The following is a 21,400-nucleotide window of genomic DNA, read 5'->3' on the forward strand; positions in this document are numbered from 1 at the left end:
CCGGAAGTATCCCACTTATGACAAAGAGATGTATTCCATTGTGCAGGCCTGCCGACAATGGAAGCATTACATTTTGGGGAAGGAAACAGTCATCCACACAGACCACCGGCCCCTACAGTTCATACATACGCAAGGGAAGTTACAGAATGATCGCCATCAGAAGTGGTCCACATACCTGCAACAGTTCCATTTGAATATCAAGTATAATAAGGGCAACACTAATAATGTTGCAGATTGCCTCAACCAACAACCGATCATGGTGTTAACCCCCATGCTCAACTCTTGTGGGCACGAGACTTCTAATTGACCACTTCTCTACAAAAGCGACCCAGAATTCGGCCACAAAAACTAGACACTCTTGGAGGGTCAGCTAGTTCCAGATTTTCACCTCCAGGATGCCCTATTATGCCCACCTAGGACATTTTTGTGTTCCTTCAAGCAAGGGTGCCAAGATGATTTGGAAACTTGGAAGCACACTACAGTCGGGCCGTTGGCATTTTAGGGTCGAGAAAATGATGGCAATACTGCAGAAGTATTTCTATTGGCTAAATCTTCGACAGGATGTCGGGAAGTACATCAGATCCTGCACTGCTTGCGCCATTGCCAAACCGACCATCAAGAAGCAAGGCCTTCATACTCCACTACCTACCCCTAGTCGACTTTGGGAATCCATCTCCATGGATTACATGTCGGGCCTTCCTTCTACTAAGCACGGAAACAGCCATGTTTTTGTGGTCGTCGACATATTCTCAAAGATGGCCATTATGGCTTCCTGCATGAAAAATATCACAGCGGAAGCCACTGCTAAACTCTTCTTTGAACAAGTGTAGGTACACTTTGGGATCCCATAGTCTATCATCTCAAATCGGGACAACAGGTTCCTCAGTACATTTTGGTCCAGTCTCTGGTTGATGCTGAACACCAAGCTCACTAAGTCCACAACTTTGCATCCCCAAACTGATAACCAGACAGAGGTCGTCAACAAGATGATCATACACATTATGCACATGTACAACTCAAAACATCCACGCATATGGGATGAGAGCCTCGCCTATGTCCAGCACAGCGAAAACCGAGCTCTCCATAGCTCGACTGGCCACAGCCCTTTTTAGGTGGGCTTGGGATTCCAGCCACTATTTCCCAATGATGTGGCCATGCCATTTGCAGCTACTCCGACAGATTCGGCTCATGTCCAATCCGAAACCAATAAGACAAACAACTTCATTGAGAACATCCAACATAGCCGCCAGTAGGTCCACGACATTCTGGAGAAATCAAATGCCAAGTACAAGTAGCGACATGATCAACATCAAGTTCCACACAAGTTTCAGATGGGAGACAAAGTCTGGTTGCATTTGTAAAAGGAAGGCCTTACCGGAGCCTGTCGGAAACTCGACCACTCTGATATGGTCCTTACACCATTACCAAGGCTGTGGAAGACAATGCATTTGAGCTCAGCATTCCCTCATTCGTTAGCCTACACCCAGTGTTAAATGTGGATCGCCTTCGACCATACTTCCCACCATTGCTAGACAATCAAACATTGCAAAACAACTCACACCTACAGAGTTAAATCCAGATTGCATGGAACAAGCCACAGCTAATCAGATCATGGACACATGGATCAAGCACACTTGCCAACAGAAGATCCAACTGTATCGAGTTGTCAACGTAGGCAAACTCCCTCACCACGGCAAGTGCACCAGGGACCAAGTTCAGCAGAAGTTTCCCCATATAATGGAGGAACTCAACGCAATGGGGATCATTGCTTCCTAAGGGGGGGGGAATGACCCAATTGGATATTAGTGGCCACCCGCCAATTCCACTTGGACCCCCACTATTGTTTCTTTAATTTTTTCAGTTTCCTTAATTGTAGCACAGTCTATTATTTTTAGCAGTTCTTCGGGTCCTAAACTTCCAAAGTCATTTTGAGGCCCTAAACGACGTTTTTTTGGCAATCTTGTACCAACGATTTCCTATCTAAAATCGTCTTTTTCGTCATAGTCCTCGAAGAGATCTTTCCAATGGGGTATCATGTACATCAAACGGAGATAATATGACCAAGTCGCGACCCCAGGAAGTTGGTTGTCCAACTAACCCCAGTGGGGCCCATAAACTCTTGGTGTTACATCTCCTCGGGTTAGGGTTTTGGTTGTTTAGGGTTTGGTCTTATTGTTCAATAATAAAAAGGAGCTTGAGCCTCATTATAACGCATTTCAGAGGCATGTAGCCGCCACATCTCTTCTCAGAGATAAGCTACCATCGCCCGAGCTAGTCTTATTTCCATTATGTTTGTAAACATATTTCAGTATTTGATATTAATGAAATGAAGTGTTATTTCTACTACATCTTTGTATTTATGGTTGTATCTATAATTTGTTGCATTCCTGTTTAAATCTGGATCAACAATTCAGGACTTATGTGGGATATTCTAAAGTGATTTCTTTTGTCCCACATTCTGAAGTAAAAGATATATTAACTCAAACTAATTGCCCGAGCTAGTCTTATTTCCATTCTGTTTCTAAGCATATTTCAGTATTTGATATTAATGAAATGAAGTGTTATTTCTACTACATCTTTTTATTTATGGTTGTATCTATAATTTGTTGCATTCCTGTTTAAATCCGGATCAACAATTGAGGACTTATGTGGGATATTCTACAGAGATTTCTTTTGTCCCGCATTCTAAAGTAAAAGATATATTAACTCAAACTAATTGCTTGGGAATGTGGGTTACATGGGTCATGAAAATTAAAGAGTATGATTTGGGCATTACACCGACCAAGTTGGTTAAGGACTAGGGGTTGGCCCAAATTTTGATTGAGGAAATGAGAAGGCTTTAGACTTGATTTGTCAAAATGATTTATTGGAGGTCATAACTTCATCGGAACTTCAAAGAGTAGGCCAACTTGAATGGTAAAGTGACATTGTTTATTACTTGCAAAATTTATCATGTCCTAGCCATTTGGTTGGGAATAAGAGAAGAGCGTTGAGATTGAAGGTAACTAAGTATAGCAATGCACGGGATGGTCTGGGATGGAGAAATCCAGAAGGGGTAATCCTTAGATGTGTTGCTGAAATTGAGGTAAAGAGACTTCTTACTGAGTTTCATTCAAGATTTCGTGGAGGACATTATGCAACAAAGACAACTACCCACAAAATCCTGAGAGTTGGCTATTATTGGTCTACAATATTTTCAGATGTGCACATGTTTGTTAAAGGGTGCCAAGCATGCCAATTGTTCACTGAGACGCAGAAGCTACTTGCTTTGACGTTACAACAAGATCTTGTAGAGGCTCCTTTTCAACATTGGGGGCTTGATTTTGTAAGAAAGTTTAATGAGAACTCTAGTAATGGCTACTCTTGGATCATAACGGCAACTGACTATTTCACCAAGTGGGTAGAAGCCATTCCTACAAAACACACCACTGATAAGGTTGGATTTCATAGAGGATAAAATTATTACTCGATTTGGTGTCCCAGTGAAAATTACCACTGACAATGCCAAGGCCTTCAGCTCTTCAGAGTTTTCATCATTTTTCCTTAGGTATGGTATTGTCCTATCCTCTAAAACCAGATTCATTGAAATAGGACGACGTGTCCTGAATTCGGTGAAAGGGACACGATTTGTGCCAATTTGTGTCCGGAAATCGGGACACGTCGCGTCCGATTGAGACATGATCAAATCTGGATCGTGTCCCGCGCAGCCTAAAAAAGGCGACTTTGTTGTTCTTTTTTATCATTTTTTCTTCTCTCTTTTGCAGTAGGTTTGTTGTGGGTTTGTTGTGAAGGGTTTGGAGCAAGGAACAAACGGTATTTTTGCATCTAGTGTGCAAATATTTTGTGCAACTTCGTAATGCGCCATTTAGTTAACACTCATTTGCTCATCACAGTCTAAACTTCTTTTTTCCCATTCAACTTTATGGGTTCTTGTACCAATTTCTAACTTTGTTGCTTTGATCTTATCCTAATCTTCATAACGAATTACTTTGTTCTCAGGGGTCTTGTCATTTTAAAAATGTTCTTCAGTCATCTATTCTTTTGATTGTTGTCTTAGCCTCAAGTTCTATGTGGTCAAGGTTTGGCATGGCTTTGCCCTTCCTGTTTATTGTTAATTATTTCATTGCTTTGAACAATTTCATGTAATGAAATATTTACTATTACAATTGACAGTATAAGTGTCTTGTTGAAGCATTCAAGTGTAATTTTAGAGTTTTGCATACTAAACACTTCAGAAGTAGTTTATTTGCAGTTGAGAAAACTACAACTGTCAGTGTCTTTATCTTACTATCTTGTCTTTCTCCTATTCGATCATTGACGAATTGAATATGTATTATGAATTTAGAATTTATGATTTATCATTTATGTGACATGTCACAAATTACAATTGTATTTGAATTTGTATGTACTATGCATGTTGTAATGTTACTAACTTACTTTGTAAAAAGTAAAACTTACATCTAGATGAAGATCTATGTTTGAAATCAATGAATTTGTATCATGAATGAGAATTTGCGTAAGAAATATCTAATTTTTAATATATATAACGTATCTGAATGTGTCCTGTTCCGAGGGATCAACGTGTCCAAATCCGACACTCGAATCCCAGTATCCGACAAATCCCGAAACAACGTGTCAAGTTACTTAGGTCCTGTCCCATTCTTCAAACTACTATCCCCAAGGTAATGGTCTGGCAGAGTCTAGCAATAACAATTTTATCACCATTATAAAAAAAAAATAGTAGGAGACAATAAGAGGGCTTGGGATAGAAGAATCAAGTATACATTGTGGGCAGACTGAATAACAAAGATGAAAGAGTCCCTTTGAACTAGTGTATGGCTCGGACGGTACCCTACCTATGCACCTTAGACTTCTAGCTTACCAACTCCTCCAAATCTTTCCATCTAAAAGAGATGTTGTGCAACATTTAAATGATCAAATTGTGGAGTTAGATGAAACCAGAAGAAGGGTTTGTTACCCACCACCTGTGGGTAGTATCCATAGTAGAATTTTTCTCTTAGATGGTCCTTAGCCAGCAGCCAATAGCACCTTACAGCCACCAAGTAGCTCGATGTACCATTGTCTCTACTACATGAGCTAGCCATATGCTCCTCGCCCATCTGTTATGATTGCATGTTTGAAGACGGGCCTTCCAACCCCGAAGGTATGGCTTTTCATTATGCAGTTGGGTATTTTTGTTTACTTATCATGGACACTTTTGGGCATGGATTAGTGGGGGGATTCGACAAACAAAGTGGGCTTGGTTTGTACTTTTGTCTCTTGTATCCTATTTCATGGTTAGCCTTGTCTCTTAGTCCCACGGGATCTCCTTTATTGGCTACTAGCTTTATGGGTGGCACTACATGGGAAACCCAAATTTTGGTTGTGTGGTCCCACTTCCCAACACCATATAAATCACTCCCCTCCACTCACTATAACCCCATTCATCATATTTCCCATTTGGGTCCACATTTATCCATCAAGTCCGCAAAGAGTTAGCCTCCCCTCCCCCCTTGTTTGTTGATTTGGGTGTGTTTGCAGGGCAGATAAGGCTGCATATTTGGAGGACAAAACAGAGTTGTGTTAGGGTTGTTTAATGGAGTTTTGGAGGGGGGGCTGAAGGCTACAACAGCTGTTGTGCTAGGTTGTAGGCCATAGCCAAAAGCAAGGCTACTTCTTGGTGTTGTGTTTGAGGTTAAACAATGCCAAAAGGAGCAGCGCAGGTGTGGAGGGTTGTTCCCTTGGAGAACTGCAGCTAAGTTGCACAAAACGGCGAAACGGGTATGAGTTTCTGAAATGGGCACGGGTACGAAACGTGACCCCCCCCCCCCAAAATTTTGGAAACAAGGAAACGCACTATATATATATATATATATATATATATTAGGACATTTAAGAAATATATGCAATCATAAAGCATATATGATACATTCTAATTTATTACATTATGATTAAATTGTCAATTCATAAACTATAAGTCTCTAAATTTACATCACATTTACTCATGAATGATCACATAATGAAAATAGAAATATCCAAAATCAGCCACAAGAAATTTCTAATTTCTTGTCTCGTGCTTGATTGGGGGTCTCCTACATAGTCGAACGACCTTAGTGCTCTTGATTAAATACAAGTTTCATACCTTAGTACCCTACATGCTCTTGATTATTGGGAGTCTCCCATGCATAGAGGGCTTGGTTCTCTTGATTAAATACAAGTTCCATACCCTAGTACATGACAAAATCCAATGGAAACATTGCAATCCCCCCGATACTGAAATCCTGAAAAACAGATAAGTCTACTGGATTTTGAGTGAAATCTAAAATTCTACTTTCTACATATGAAATCCAATGAGGGCGAAACCAATCTCAAACATCCTGAGTCATTTCTTGGTAATGTTAAAAATTTAAGTAAAAGGATGAAACCGCATATCAACACTAGGGCCATAGGCTTGCCCCACTTAAAAAAATCCTTTTTCTTATAACTTTGAGAGACATCTAAAAGCATCTAGAAGATATTTGAGTCGCCCAATAAAAAATTAGAAGCGAAAAAATTAAAAAAAATAAAATAAAATAAAAATACATGAAAAAGTCAAGTTACAAGAGGAAACTCTGACGTACTCCCCGGAAACTCGTTTCCAATCTTACCAGCCATGTTTCCTCCTCGAGAAACGTGCCAAGACGGCCGGAAACGAGTTTCCAGGCTGTACCGTACGGGTTACCTTGGACCCACGTTTCCTGCAACTTAGAATTGCAGCCTTAAGAGAGTTATTGTGCTAAATTGCATGGAGAATAAGGGTTGTAGGGTGATGCGGCTGATGCCCTAACCAGTGTTGCAATGACAGCAGTACAGCAAGGTGCACAGGAGTGTTTGGGAAGGTGTATTGGGTCAAGGTGTGACCAGATTGGATCAGTTTGTTGAGCAACCTGTTGATGCCATGTATATGACATTCCAAGGTGGTGAAGTATCATATTAGGACAGCAGATTCAGCAGTGAATGGATTGGGTGTCATAGAGTGGATTGGAGGGCACCGAGTTGGCTACCCAAAGTAGCCCTAGAGCAGCAGACAAGAAGGACATTGTTGATGCGTGATTGGGTAAAGTATTACAACCTTATGTGCAGCACTTTGATGGACGAAAGTGACTTCTAGATTGGCAGATTGGAGCTCGGGAATAAGGCCTACCCAGAGAGAAGTTTGATGAGCTCCTGTTCATTGTAGCAAACGTGACTTGCAACAGTGACAGGAGGCAGCCCTCTTGGAGTCTCGATGTGTAGTGGCCTTGATGGACTAAGGCATTACTAGTGAGCAGTACAGAAGTGAAGGACTGGCAGGACGAGATATGATATAGAAGTTGTAGCGAAGTTTGTCATTGTATCTTGTATACCATAGACTGTTGTATTATTCAGATTTGGTTTAATATAACGAAGATTGGGATTGTACAATTTTGTTAAAAAAACGTGTATATTTGTGCATACGTGATTTGTTGCTTTATATTTCTGTTGTAAAAAGTAGTTTATGGTTGAGATTCTTGGTATGCTAGTGTCAGTGATTTTAAGACTCTAACCTAGACCCAAGGTCGTGGAAATTCAACATGGTATCAGAGCGTGTTTGAGCTACTTTGGAAGTAATTAAATCAATGTTGTGCATATCTAAGTACAGCGTGAGAGGAAGTTGGTCACATTGTGAGTGAAGGCTTCACTACAATGTCGAAGTTGCAGGCAGGTATCCGATATAAGGACAGGTTGGGGGGGTTGTCCAACTATAGTCCATGGAAGGAAAGGATCAAGTTGATCTTGCAAGTCAACAGGATCTGACATTTTGTCAAGAAAGATATCAAGAAGCCAACCGACCCTAAGGAGCTGGAAATATGGGAAGATTTGGATGCAAGGGCGAGACTGATCATCCTATATAGTGTAAAGGATGCCCTAATACCTCATTTTCCCGGGAGGAACACTGCACATGAGATGTGGATGGCTCTTCAGAATTTGTTCCAAAATAAGAACAAGAACTGGGCAATGGTATTAGAGGACAAGTTGAAGTCCACCAAGATGTTAAAGGGTGAACCGTGAAAGTGTGGCCTCGTATCTAACGAGATTATCTCAAGTCAAAGATGGGCTTGCTGCCATCAGTGTGACTGTCTCAGATGGAGATATGGTAAGGATTGCCTTGAAAGGGTTCACCGAGGAATGGAAGCCCTTCATAAAAGGGATCATTGCCAGGGAGAAGCTACCAGGCTGGGATAGGCTGTGGGATGACTTCATTCAGGAAGAGGTGAGAGACGAGGATCTTCAGTCGAAGCAGAAAGCTTCAGATGATGACATTAAGACAGTGAACACAGATATTAAGAGGCAAACAGCAAGCAAGTGGAAAAACAGCCACTGTCCAATGTTGGTACTTACAGATTAGAGAATACCTAGTCAAAATACAAAGCAAAAACTTTCAACTGTCATTTACAATTCTAAAAAGATAAGCTATTTGTAAACTCTTAGTTTTTATCAAGTTCAACCTATCAAAGTCCCCTAATTTTTCATTTTTGTTAGTTAAGCACTGTCACCACTACAACACCTTTGCATCTCTCACAATGAGATAGTAGTTGCAATATTGAATGCCACCTTTTATTAATTCAAGCTGATTTAACAGACAAAATAGAAAAGTGTTTCATTCATTAACTATTTAATTTTATAATACAAACATCCAAATGCTCACCACAGGTCATGCAAAGCCACCCAGTGATTCACATACCATTCCAGAACAGGCTGATTTAACAGACAAAATAGAAAAGTGTTTCATTCATTAACTATTTAATTTTATAATAGAAACATCCAAATGCTCACCACACGTCATGCAAAGCCACCCAGTGATTCACATACCATTCCAGAACAGCACTGAACAAAAATAGCTTGAATAGTTCTTTTGATTAAACATAATGAACTAACCCTCATATGTGGTAGGAGGCTTGTGCCAGATGCTCTTGCAATTCGAAGAAAAGATGTGCAAACCTGCAACCTTGCTCGGCTTGTAGATACTGCTATTGGATCCTGCTTTTGACCCTGACCAAAGCCAATATATATGGCAATATCTATTTAAGCTTCACCAAAGTTCAGAAAGATCAAAGCACAAAGCACTTCCTCTAACTTTAAATTATTGAAAATCTTCGACTTTAAAATCATCATTCTTATGTGCAAGGGTCAGAAAATTAAAAATTAAAAATTAAAAAAAAAATCCAGACATTTCTAATATTTACCTTCTGATATATAGGAAGTGATGTTAGAAGAACAAAGAGCTTTTCAATAACCATGCTCACGTCTCCCGGGGAATACTTTAAAAATGGTCCCATTGCATCTAAATACCTCCCAAGAATTTCCACTGATGCTGGTTCTGTCCATTTCAGATTAAGCAACTGCGACAAAACCCCTGCAAACCAAATACAAGGTAAGTCTTATAGGACAGTTTGAGGAAACAATATCTTATCCTCTATCTCGAAAATCCAAATGACCTTTTATTAAGCTATGCAATTTGTGCTGCATAGTTGAAGGAAGCAATCCGATATCTATTCCACCATCAAAAATAGCAGTAATGGTTGTATCCAGGGCAAGTTGTGTGCCTTCTAAAACGGGAAGATCCTGTAAGAAAGAAAATTATCACTGAGGATCTACAACATATGTCCTCAAGAAAGACATTGCACGATTGACAAAAATAAATCAAAGAAAATCATAAAAACTGGCTTGCACCCTTAACTCCAGACAAATAGACAATGAAGTTTCTAAATACAATAATACGTATCTCTGCAAAATAACAAGTATAGCTCTGGTGTTCAATTTATGTTCCATATTCGCACAAAGAACTGAAGTAATGTCTTGACTTCTTACTTGAGAAGGGACTCCCAATGAATACATATGTATCATCGCACCAACTCTTTCAGAAATTTGAGAAGCAGCTGTTATAGGTCGTTGAGCAGCAATAAGGCGAATAAGCTCAAGCTGCATGACACCAAGACACTGGCATTACTAATAGATCAAACCAAATGTCCAGATAAAAGTAGAATTACTAAAGATTACAGGCATTTACAATGAGCAATCAAGGATAAAAAAGCCTTTGTTCAGTAACGGAGCAGATAACATGGGAGCTGTGGATCAACTTGTTAACGCATAAATTGTGCAAATGGCCAACTAGAGCTGTAACTTTTAGTGCTGTTTTAACAGCAACAAGGTTGCAGTCTATAGGAAATGCTTGCTTAAGTGCATACCATCATAGATCCAGGTTAATACAGGATCCATCAAGCACCAAAAGGAATCAAATCCATTGCACTATGAATTTTTTGATTATTTCAGATGGATCTAGGCTTCTTGTTGTTTCACTCAACGAAGTGAAACTCAGAACTCAAAACTTATGCAGATATGGATGTGTGAAAATAGATAGTTGATGATTGTGAAGATATATATCTGGCTGTTTTTTTATTTGGTGTCGAGATAGTTTTATTTTCCTTGCATGTATAGTTTACTAACATAGAGTATTAGTATCATTGTTTCTTATAAGTATTATATTTTTTTAAACCAACATATGATAATGTAAGTATTTCTCACATACATAACAACATATGATGGCATAAGCATCACTCACATACATGCCATTGTAGATCTATGTTAACCCACGATCTAACAAGCACCAAAGTGTTAGAAAATGTAACTATGTTCGGTCTTCAATAATGTACTTGAGTCATTATGTAATGTACTTGTCAAAAGAATAAATAAAAGAATTTTTATTATTATTATTGTGACTTATTAAAGCATGGGTTTCATGCTTGGGTCACCATGTTTTAGGTCAAAGTCCCCATTGTGGACTTCTTGGAGTTATTATGAGTCTATAGAATTATTGCACATTTAAAAAGACCCTTCTTGGGCTTTTGAATCAAAAAAAAATTATGTAACATACACATGATGTCAGCCTAGAAGATCGAGTCGGCCTAAGGACCCTATTCGACCCCTCAAGAAGCCTATAAAAGGAAGCTCATCGAATTCATTTGGAGCATGATTCTCACAATTTCGAATTCTCTTGTAGTTGGGAAGAAATGCAAAAATCTCTTCTTGCTAGGCAGAAGTACGAAGTTCTCTTGTAGCTGGGAAAAGGTGCAAAGTATGTTGTCAGGAAGCCGAAGTAAATGTGAGTTTGGGGAAGTCTAAGGAGAAAAGGAAAATTAAAATTTTGGTGTCTCTTTCTCTTTGTTTCATGTCCTAGATTGGGAGATCGAAGTCTTCCAAGTTTCACCATTGCTGGAAGTTGCCAGTTGTCGTAAGCAACAGCATAGTCGAAGTTGCTGGGAAGAGTTTGAACTTCTAGGAGGTTGACTTGGTGCGGAGGGAAGGTCTGGTCTTGGTCTAGGGTGAAGACTCTCAAAGAATACCATTGAAAGGAAGAATTATCTTGATTGGGTTTTCCCCTCGGGGGGGGTTTTGCCCTGACATGTGCCTACATCTGGTGTTTATTGTTTTATGTGTTGTTGCTTTTGGTAATTGCTTGATGAACTAAATATAAGATAATATAATTATATTTATGTACAACTAATGACCACAAAGTAGGTCAAAGGGACTGTTGAGTACAATGATGTCCATAAAATGCGGGAGAACCAAATGGTCTCCTATAAAAAATACAATGCATGAATATAAAAGGTATAATGCAGGATGATAAAAGATACAATGTATGGAATGTCTTGACGGAGAAGATCCAGGGGCTAATGGGTCTAAGGATCAGACCCATCTCTCCTAACATCCGAGGCTGCATGAAAAACACTGAAAAAATTCCACAAAGTTTGTTGGCCTGATGAAGGGCTAGTGGGAGGTGTGGACTGTCCACTAACTCGTTCTCTGGGGGAGTTTGCGCATTGTTGAGGTCTGGAGGACCTAGTCTGTCTCCCAAGGACGAATCTAAGACGGTTTCGCTGCTGAGGTCTAATGCGACGGGCTGAGGTCCCACGGATCCTCACTAGTCTAGAGTCTGGATATGAAACGGTATCAATCATTCTCTTTGTGCCCCTGTTTGAAGCTAGTATCCTGAAAAATGTCGTGATCCTCATTGTGGGGTCTGGTCTAATGGGAGGCTGAAGAATATGTGCTCGGAACCTGAGAGCCTCCTGCATATATAGGGCCGGACATCTCTGATCGGGATACCTAAAAAAGTTTGCGACGGCCTGAGAGTCTCTGGACAAGCAAAGGAACCTTCCTCTGATCTCGTGGTAGGTAGGGCATCCAAAGATGAAGTGCAGCTCAGTCTCTACTTCATGTAAATGACATACCTAGAAGATTATGTCTGGTATATCAATATGGTGGTCGTCTCTACTCGAAGTCGATGAGAACCTACTCTGAACTGGCCTAGAGGAATGCGAAGAGCATGCATCCAATGGTGAAACATATACTGGGGTCGAATAATGAGCTCGTCTCTCAACTCCAAGAAGTGCTCTTTGTAGAAGGCCATCTTTAGGCGCAACTCTCCCGGAGGATTGACCCAAGTGACCTAGATGAACTGCCTATAGATGTCCTCCCTGATGATCTTGTTCAACTCTTGTCTAGTAGGTAGAAGGTGACCAGGAGCATCCAAGGAATATCGAAAAGGAGGGAGACGATCCAACCGAATGCCCACTAACTCTAAGAGATCTTAAACTCTTGTAAACCAACATCTAGCTCGCCCTAAGGGAGTAGAACGAGCAATAGTCTCAGAAGAGAAATATGCCAAGTAAGGGTAACAGTCCCTACTCTTTATCGAGTCTGCAAATCCCCGGACACGATGCAAAAATGAGACCAAACTAAAGATTGTCTCAAGCCGAAAGGGCTGAGCTCCAAACTCTGCAAGAATGATGTGTTGAGGTATTGTCTATTTGCATCTAATGATGCAGTGGAAAAGAACAGTCTAGACTCTTCCAACTGAAGCCCAATCCGACTCAAGTAAAGATGGTCCCCAAATCTCTGAGCCATATAGAACAGTGGGACGGATCAAGGTGCCCATGAGGCTCATCTTGGATGAGATGTCCTGGAAGTCGTGTCGAAAGCACTGTCTCTCGAGAAGGACTAAGGATCCATATCCTTTGTTGATCTGAGGCTGAAGCATTGGTCGCAAACTGAAGCAGGGGCCTGAGAATTGCACCCCCAAGTATGTATATGTGCTAGTGATCTCAACCTCCTCCCCTCTGAATAGGAAGTGAAGGTCCAAAGTTTTCTTCACCCCATTGAAGATCATAACCTTGATTTTACCTAGGTTGATTGTTAACTGTCGAAGATCACAAAAAAGAGCTAAGGCATCCAGTTGCCTTTGTAATCCTTCTGGAGATGAGAAGAGGAGGACCACGTCGTCAGCAAAGAGTAGAATAGATATCATGACCTAGTGAAGAAGGCAACCATCAGTGTCCTGGATATGCTCGTGTAGAAAAGCCTCCAACTCATCAATATAGATCACAAACAAGGTAGGGGACAATAGACAACCCTGTTTAACCCCAATAGTGCTTCGGATGAAATCAGACATCCCATGAGCCATGCGAAGACAACCAAGGACAAACTCATATAGGCGTGTAATAGTTGTCAATAAGGTCGTCGGGATGCCAATATCTCTGAGTCTTTGGAGTAAGGCTTCCCTCGGAACAGAGTCAAAAGCTTTCTGAAATCTACGAAACAATAGTAGGCTTTCGAAGAGCGATGTCGTGCCTCCTCAATCACGGCGCGAAGGGTGAAGATGTGGTCAATGGTCTGACGAGTTGGCCACTAGAGAGCTTCCTATGTAGAACAGTAGCATACAACTTCGAGAACGTGTGCTCCACCATGATCGTTTTGTAGTTATTGGGATTTGAGTTGTGGCCTGATTTGTGGATTGGATGGATGATGTAGTGTGACCATGCCAGTGGAAAAACTTCACGGACTACATGGTTGAAGAGATCAGCCAAATAACTAACCAAAGCATGGAAACCGTGTTTAAAGAACTCTGCTTGGTAGCCTTCCTCATCGTCTACTTTGTTGTTGCTCATAACCCAAATGGCCTCTCTAATATCTTTGCCTGAGAATAGGTAACAGGAAGGGGGTGGGGAGGTAACATGAATTTGGCCCTGCCCCAGAATATCATAAAGGTTGGAAGTGTGAGAGAACATGGATATAGGGTCGAGGTCAGATGGAAGAGGGGAGTGTCAGGGAAGGATGGTATGCGAGAATTGTTTAGGGGCGTGGGCAAGGAGAGTAGAAAGTTCCCATCTTCTATGAGAGACAGAGTCGTTTCTTGCGATGAAGTAGAAGACGATAAGAAACTTTGAGGTCAGGGTAGAAGGGTTGAGAGTGGGTGAAAGCATATCAAAGTTCTCGATGTAGAGTCTTGCATTCGTCATCGTACCATTTGTTCATGGGGCAAGATCCAACCTTTCAAGAGGTGGAAGTGGAACAAGTGGAGAGATGGAAGGATTTGAGTGTTGCTTCCCAAATGGCAGATGAAAGACGGGTGTATTTAGTGGAAGCAGAATCAAGCAAGGAGAACTGGGTCACTGATGGGAGCATCTTCCGTAGGATAGAGGAGAAGATGTCAGGGTCACCTTCGGGAAACATCATAATAATAAGATATAAAGAATCATAACAATAAGAAACATCACAAGTAATTATCAAGAATAAGAAAATATTTACTGCCTTTCTAATTTTCTAACATGGTATCAAAGCTTTGGTGAAGAAGGAAGAAAAAGGCAGTCTCAAGCACTTGATCCATTCATAGGTACTATCTCAGGGAAGGAGTCTATTATATTCAAGGAAGATGTCTAACTCAATCAAGGGTGAGAACAAACTTGAAGGAGCCTCTAACTTCAGGTCCTGGAAGAAGAGGATTGACCTAATCCTCGAAAAGAACAAGGTGTTGGACTTGGTAAGAGGAAATGTAAAGAAGCCTACAGAAGAAGCCAGTGATGTCGACAAAGCGAAATTCAGGGATTTAGAATTGGTGGCTACGACTCTGATGGTAGAAGGGATAAAGGACAATCTTTTCCAATTCATAGCTAACATCGATCATGCTCAGGAAATGTATGAAGCCTTGTTGAAGCTATTGACTATTAAGAACATTAGACAAGTAGCAAGTTTGAAGAATGATCTGAGAACTACGAAGATGACTAAAGAAGATATTGTGGCAACCTTCTTTGTGAAGATAGCTAGACTCAAGGATAATCTCTTGGCCATTGATGAGATTGTTCCAGACAAAGAACTTGTGGTCACCACTCTATTAGGATTGCCACCCTCTTGGGGTGTACAGGTCTCAAAAGTTGGAAGGTAGCTCCCACCTTTGAAGAATTATGGACCACCTGCAGTCAAGAAGAACTAAGGATCTCTATAGTTACCAATCCTGAAGGAGTATCAAATGCTTATGTTGCTCATCATAAAGGAAAGAGATCGAAGGACCAAGGAAGAAAGTTGACATGTCCAAGATAGAATGCTGTCAATGTCATAAGAAAGGTCACTTCAAAAGTGACTATCCCGACAATCCAAAGAATAAGAAGAGAGGAATGGATCAAGCCAACCTTGATGTAGAAGGAGACTTAAAGAAAGTCAAGTCCGAAGAACCCGACATTAGGGACTTACACTATTAAGTCCTTTGCTTGTACCTTTTTTATATCTTTTATAATTTATAGGTTTCTAATGTATTTTCGAAAAGACATTGCTATATTGTTTTTATAGGTTTGTAGGTATCCCTCAAGCTTTGGAGGGATCCCCCAACAACTCCCAAGGATAAGTATCTTATGTCTTTCCAGTTTTTGGGTTCATGTATTCATTTAGTTTTGATTACCTTAAATACTAATCACCATTCTCCCTCTATTGTCTTGATTAGGAAAAACATTTGCAAGAAAGAGGATCTCTCAAGACAAGGTTGGTCAAAAGGATTATTCATTTGATGATCTATTACTTTGTTATGACTAGCTATATCGAATCATAATGATTCTTGTTTTGGGTGATTCATCTCTTGATAAATGTACCTGCCCCACTCATATTCTAAACTGATTTTGTAGAACCCTACACAGGTTCTGGAAAACCCTAACTAAAGGGTATGCTAATGTAAATATCTAAAACTCTAAGTTGATTAGTGTGATTGTGAAAAGCTATTTTAAGTCTTTATTGATGATGTCATGTTTAGGATTTTGGTATGATCGAGGAAACCTAACTTGGTAAGGTTGAATGATAGGCTCTAAAATCCTAAACCCTTGAAGTTTTGGTAATGTTGGTTTTCCTATGTTTCTACATTGAAACCCTAGTCCATTAGGGTTTGGTGGAATGTGTGATCAATAACCTTATATTGGCTTAGAAGTGTTTTACTTGGTATGGGTGTGTTTGTCTAATCAAACCCTATTGTAATCAAGATGGCTATGTGTCTAACTCTTATTGATATCTACGAAGTTGGGTTTGACTAACAAATGATATGAAACGTATTTTCACGGCAATGAAATCTAGGCATATATAGATATGTCCTTTTTGGTTTAAATCCTTGGTTGATCTAGGTCAGATATATTAATGTTGTTGGACATATGGTATGCTTGTGAATGACTATGAATTCCTAGATATATTGACCTAGTTATTTGTGATCATGAGTCTTACGATTTAATGGAAATCCTTGTCGAGATTCTAAGATGATGATATTTGGAAATCTAGGGTTTTTGTAGCTAAACTCTAGTGAAGTTAAATTGTCTAGTATGTGTGATATAATACCCTGAAAACTATTTAAATTATTGTTGGAAAATGAAAATCTGGGATTTTGCAGTTAAATCCTAGTAGTGACATTGTCTAATGTGTGTTATCGAGATCTATGTATTTAATGATTGTTGAGATTGTGAAAATAGAACTCTAGGGTTTTGGAGTTGAACCTTAGTCAAAGTAAAATCTCTAAAATATGATGATATGAGAATTGTGTAAGATTGTTGAGATTGTGAAATAGGAATTCTAGGGTTTTCGAGTTAAACCTTAGTCGAAGTAGAAATATCTGATATATGATGACTATATGATAATTTCAGGTTTGTGAAATATTGTTGAAATTTGAAATTTTGGTTGAGATTAATGGTTGATCAAAAATCTAGGGTTTGCAACTAACTCTAGTGGTAGTTGGTCATGGTAGTGATTGATTGATGATTGATTGAAAAATCTAGAGATTGGAACTAACCCTACTGGAAGTTGGTCAAGTTAATGACTACGCTGTGATTGACTGTGATTGATTCTTTTGTATGAAATCTGGGTTTTGTATGAATCCCTAGTTAGAAATCTAACATATGAATTTTGAAAGACTGTTAGATGCTTTGTAGATCTATATTTATGTGAACTGTTTCTAGGGTTTGCAATGTTTTAAAACTCCGACTCGGGTTCGGAATACGCTGAGGGTCAGCCCCGACTCCGACTCCGGCTCATTATCGACTCGGCAGGTTTGATTTCAATGACTCGATCGTTGTAAAAAAACATTAAATATTTAAGTTTTTTATGAAAAAACATAATTTTAAAGATTTTCATCATGTTTCCAAACACAAAGCATTAGAATATAGAGAGAAGACAACAAATGATCAAAGTAGGCTCATGAATATATCCATTATATCAAAATGGCACCCAATGCATTGTCCAATACATGCATGATATAGATATCAAAACAAAAACACAACCAAGGAGGCTCTAAATGGCATCTACAACAAAAGTAAAACATCATTAGTCACCAGTACTATTGCCTACTACTAGACGCGCCAACATCATCTGGCTCAGACTCTAAATCAAAGTCAGACAGGGAAACCCATGGCTCCTCCTCATCACCATCTCCAACCGCAACTAGAAGACTTGGGGTTGGGCCCGGTACAAATGGATCTACATTCAACTAAACATTATGCTCAGCAGCAACTTCAGCTAATGCCTCTGTCTGTAAATTCAAATCAGTATCAAAATCCTCGTCAGAATCAAACTCTGCTAGATGACTCTCCACTACCCAATCTGATGTTGGATCAATATCTTCCAACACAATGGGATCTGTATCAAGTCTTTTGTTCAGCAATTGCTTGCGCCTTAGTCGGAGGTTGTATTGGACATAGACTAGATCATTTAACCATCTTTGTTCCAAACAGTTTCTCTTCTTCCTGTGAATCCTCTCAAAGACAGACCAATTGCGCTCACACCCAGTAGCACTGTAAGTTTGACTCAAAATACGGATTGCAAACTTCTACAATTAAGGACAATGGCTACCAAATGCCTCCCACCATTATGCTACAAAAAACATAGTTGTGTAATGAGTTAGCTCAAAAAATTATATCCAACTTTCAAATTATAAACAATTTAACAAAATAAGAATTTGAAAATTGAAATTGTTTGTTTACCTGGCTCATCTGCTTTCATTGCAATCCTTGCTAGGTTCTTGCCAAACGTAACTCTGGCTCTGCTGAAACAAGTGATCTATCGGTGTATCTCCAGTTGATCACTCTCCTTGGGGATCATGTGGTCAATGGATTCAATCAATCCATCTCTAACCTCCCCAATCAAAGCTTCTACCTCCAGAGCTTTATAATGATACCTTGGGTTCAAAAAAAAAACCTAGCTGCATGTATAGAGTGATGGAGTTGATTGTTCCATCTTTCATCAATGATTGCCTAAATGGGCCCATACTTAGCCACTCTATCCTTGTCTACTACCTATATTTGCTCATTTGCTTGATCGATAGCCTCATAAATGAAGGAAGCCTATAGCCAACCTTTCCCCATCCAACAACCGCAACACCTTAACCAATGGCTCAGCAACCTTCACAATCTCTGCTGCCTTTTTCCAAAATATTTCTTCATTAACTTTCTTTTTCACATCTTTGTCATTTTGTTTGCGAGACCATTGGCATTCATTCCATTCATCACTGGAAAACAGCCTTTGCAAGTTTCTATGTTGGGAAAGCATAGATTGCAACGTCAAAAAATGAGTTGCAAATGTAGTGATAGCATGCCTAATAATATCCCTACCCGCTGTGTGTTTCCTCATCAAGCTCAAAATCCATGAGTGATTGTAGATATATTTTGCAGTGTGGAAAAAATCTGCAAAAAATCCCGATTTAATCCTAAAAATGTGATTTTTTAAACTAAACGATTTAATCCCCCGACTTTTTGGCAACTTTTTCAGAAAGGAAAAAATCCCGATTTAATCGGAAGTTGACCCAAAAAGTCTGCCTCCCTCCCAAGCCGCAAAGGCAAAAATGATATAATTTTCTCCTGTTTAATCTTAAGGCAGAGAGTGGAATCTTTCAAACATAGCCATAGAAATTTGGTGATAACGTTGTGCTGTGCAATTTGTTTTGTTGTTGAATCTTAATTTCGAGCATTATAGTTGGTTGGTGTTACTAAGAAAATTAATTGCTTGGTTGCTATATTATGTTGAATGTTGAAACATATACGACTATTATTGGGTTGCTCTTGTTGGATGTTATGTCTGCAAAACAATAGGGATCTATATGAGATGTGCAAAAAAATATAGAGAAGAGACATTAGCCAAAGGCTAAGCTATCAGAAGGCTGCTATAAGAAACTGAGAAGACTATGAAAAAGAAGTGCATACCTACCTCGACGAGCATGATTGTGAGACATAAGAGAAAGAGGACACGGAGTATCCAGACTGGAAAGCAAGGAAGTGTAAATAGCTAATGAACATTCCAAAGAATCAACACTGTTATGATCATATTTTTTGTGGATAATGTTGAAAAACATTGGTGATAAAATGCACTTAGAATGCAAACTGCAAGAGTGTAACATCCTTTTAGTGATCCAATTCACATGTAAAGAATGACATTGTAGTAAAACACTGAAAACACCTCTAAACTATGACTTCGACTCTAGATGTTAAAAAAAAATTTAAAAATGAATAATTTCGTGGTTTTTTTTTCCGACTTTTTCAAAAAACTCCAGACTTTAACGAGTTTTTCAACTTTTGGACCCTTGCCGAATTAATCCTGACTACGACTTTTTCCACATTGATATTTTGTTATGCTTTTGGCATGCTCTACAGTGTTCTTGACCAAATCTATTTTGCCAATATCCTCAAGCATGAGGTCTATGCAATGTGCAGCACATGGGATCCAAAAGATGGTTTTGTGTTTTTCCTCTAACAATTTACCAGCAAGAACATAGTTAGTGGCATTATCTATGATGATTTGAACAACATTAGCCACCCCCACCTCTTCAACAACCTCATCCAAAAGCTGAAACAACAAATGTGCATCTTTCACCCTATCAGATGCATCAACTAATTTTAGAAACATGATTCCTTGTGGGCAAAAGATAAGAAAATTTACGATGGTACAGTTCCTTTGCTCAATCCATCCATCTGACATGATGGTACATCCTGTTTTTGCCCATGAGATTTGAAATCTTTCAAATATTCATCAATGGAGGAAACTTCTTTTTGCAAAAGAGATCCCCTTAACTCATGCATAGTAAGACCTTTCAAGCCCTTTCCAACAGCAAATATGGCATCAAACATAGGTTCATAATATGGTGAACGAGAAGTATTGAAGGGGATATCATAATGATACCACCATCTAGCTATGTAATCACAAGCAATCTCTCTCAATTGTTTCTTCCAATGGTCATCTAAAGTGGGTTGCATATGACTTCTACTAGCTTGAGGACCATGCGCATCTCATGGAGAGGAGGGTGTGAAATAACTTTTGATATTAACCCTCTTTTTCATTTTACCCTTACCCTTTTCTTGCATAGACTCCAAAGAGGGAGGAAGATAGTGAAAGGGGTTGGATGCATTAGTGCAAGGGATAGATGAAGAGTGCCTAAATCGTTGAGTGATTGTTTGGATAGATTGCCTTGGTCAGGAATCTAGTCCATGGCATTGTGTTGCCTAAATTTCTTCATGGTTCATATAGTTTTAGATCTTCCATTGTATTTGTGCATTATGAATACCTCCCTCATTAAGAGGGAGTGTTAGAAAATGTAACTATGTTCGGTCTTCAATAATGTACTTGAGTCATTATGTAATGTACTTGTCAAAAGAATAAAGAAAAGAATTTTTATTATTATCGCTATGACTTAAAGCATGTGTTTCATGCTTGGGTCACCATGTTTTAGGACAAAGTCCCCATTGTGGACTTTTAGGATTTATTAAGGGTCTATAGAATTATTGTACATTTAAAGAGACCCTTCTTGGGCTTTTGAATCATGTAAAAAGGTTAAGTATTGAGTCAAATATAAATTATGTAACTTCCACACCATGTCGGCCTAGAAGAAGATCAAGTCAGCCTAAGGACCCTATTCGACCCCTCAAGAAGCCTATAAAAGAAAGCTCATCAAATTCATTTGGAGCATCATTGTCTCACAATTTCAAATTCTCTTATAGCTAGGAAGAAGTGTGAAAATCTCTTGTTGTTGGGCAGAAGTATGAATTTCTCTTGTTGC

General features: G+C 39.3%; 1 protein-coding gene across 3 annotated transcripts in view; it reads right to left on the minus strand.

Annotated features, from left to right (window-relative positions):
• The window catches only part of LOC149246498 (protein HASTY 1-like), a 306,617-nt gene that overhangs the window by 44,958 nt on the left and 240,259 nt on the right, over positions 1–21,400 (minus strand). For all 3 annotated transcript variants that reach the window (XM_089457947.1, XM_089457945.1, XM_089457946.1), the window contains 4 exons: positions 9,871–9,981; positions 9,498–9,624; positions 9,246–9,415; positions 8,938–9,051 (listed from right to left, as the gene is read on the minus strand). In XM_089457947.1, the coding sequence (XP_089314073.1) occupies positions 8,938–9,051; positions 9,246–9,415; positions 9,498–9,624; positions 9,871–9,981 (522 nt within the window). The remainder of the gene's footprint in view (positions 1–8,937; positions 9,052–9,245; positions 9,416–9,497; positions 9,625–9,870; positions 9,982–21,400) is intronic.

Source organism: Pinus tabuliformis, chromosome 7 (genome assembly GCF_031772625.1).
Source record: "Pinus tabuliformis cultivar Carrire ecotype Pingquan chromosome 7, CPIR1, whole genome shotgun sequence".
Lineage (NCBI taxonomy): Eukaryota > Viridiplantae > Streptophyta > Pinopsida > Pinales > Pinaceae > Pinus > Pinus tabuliformis.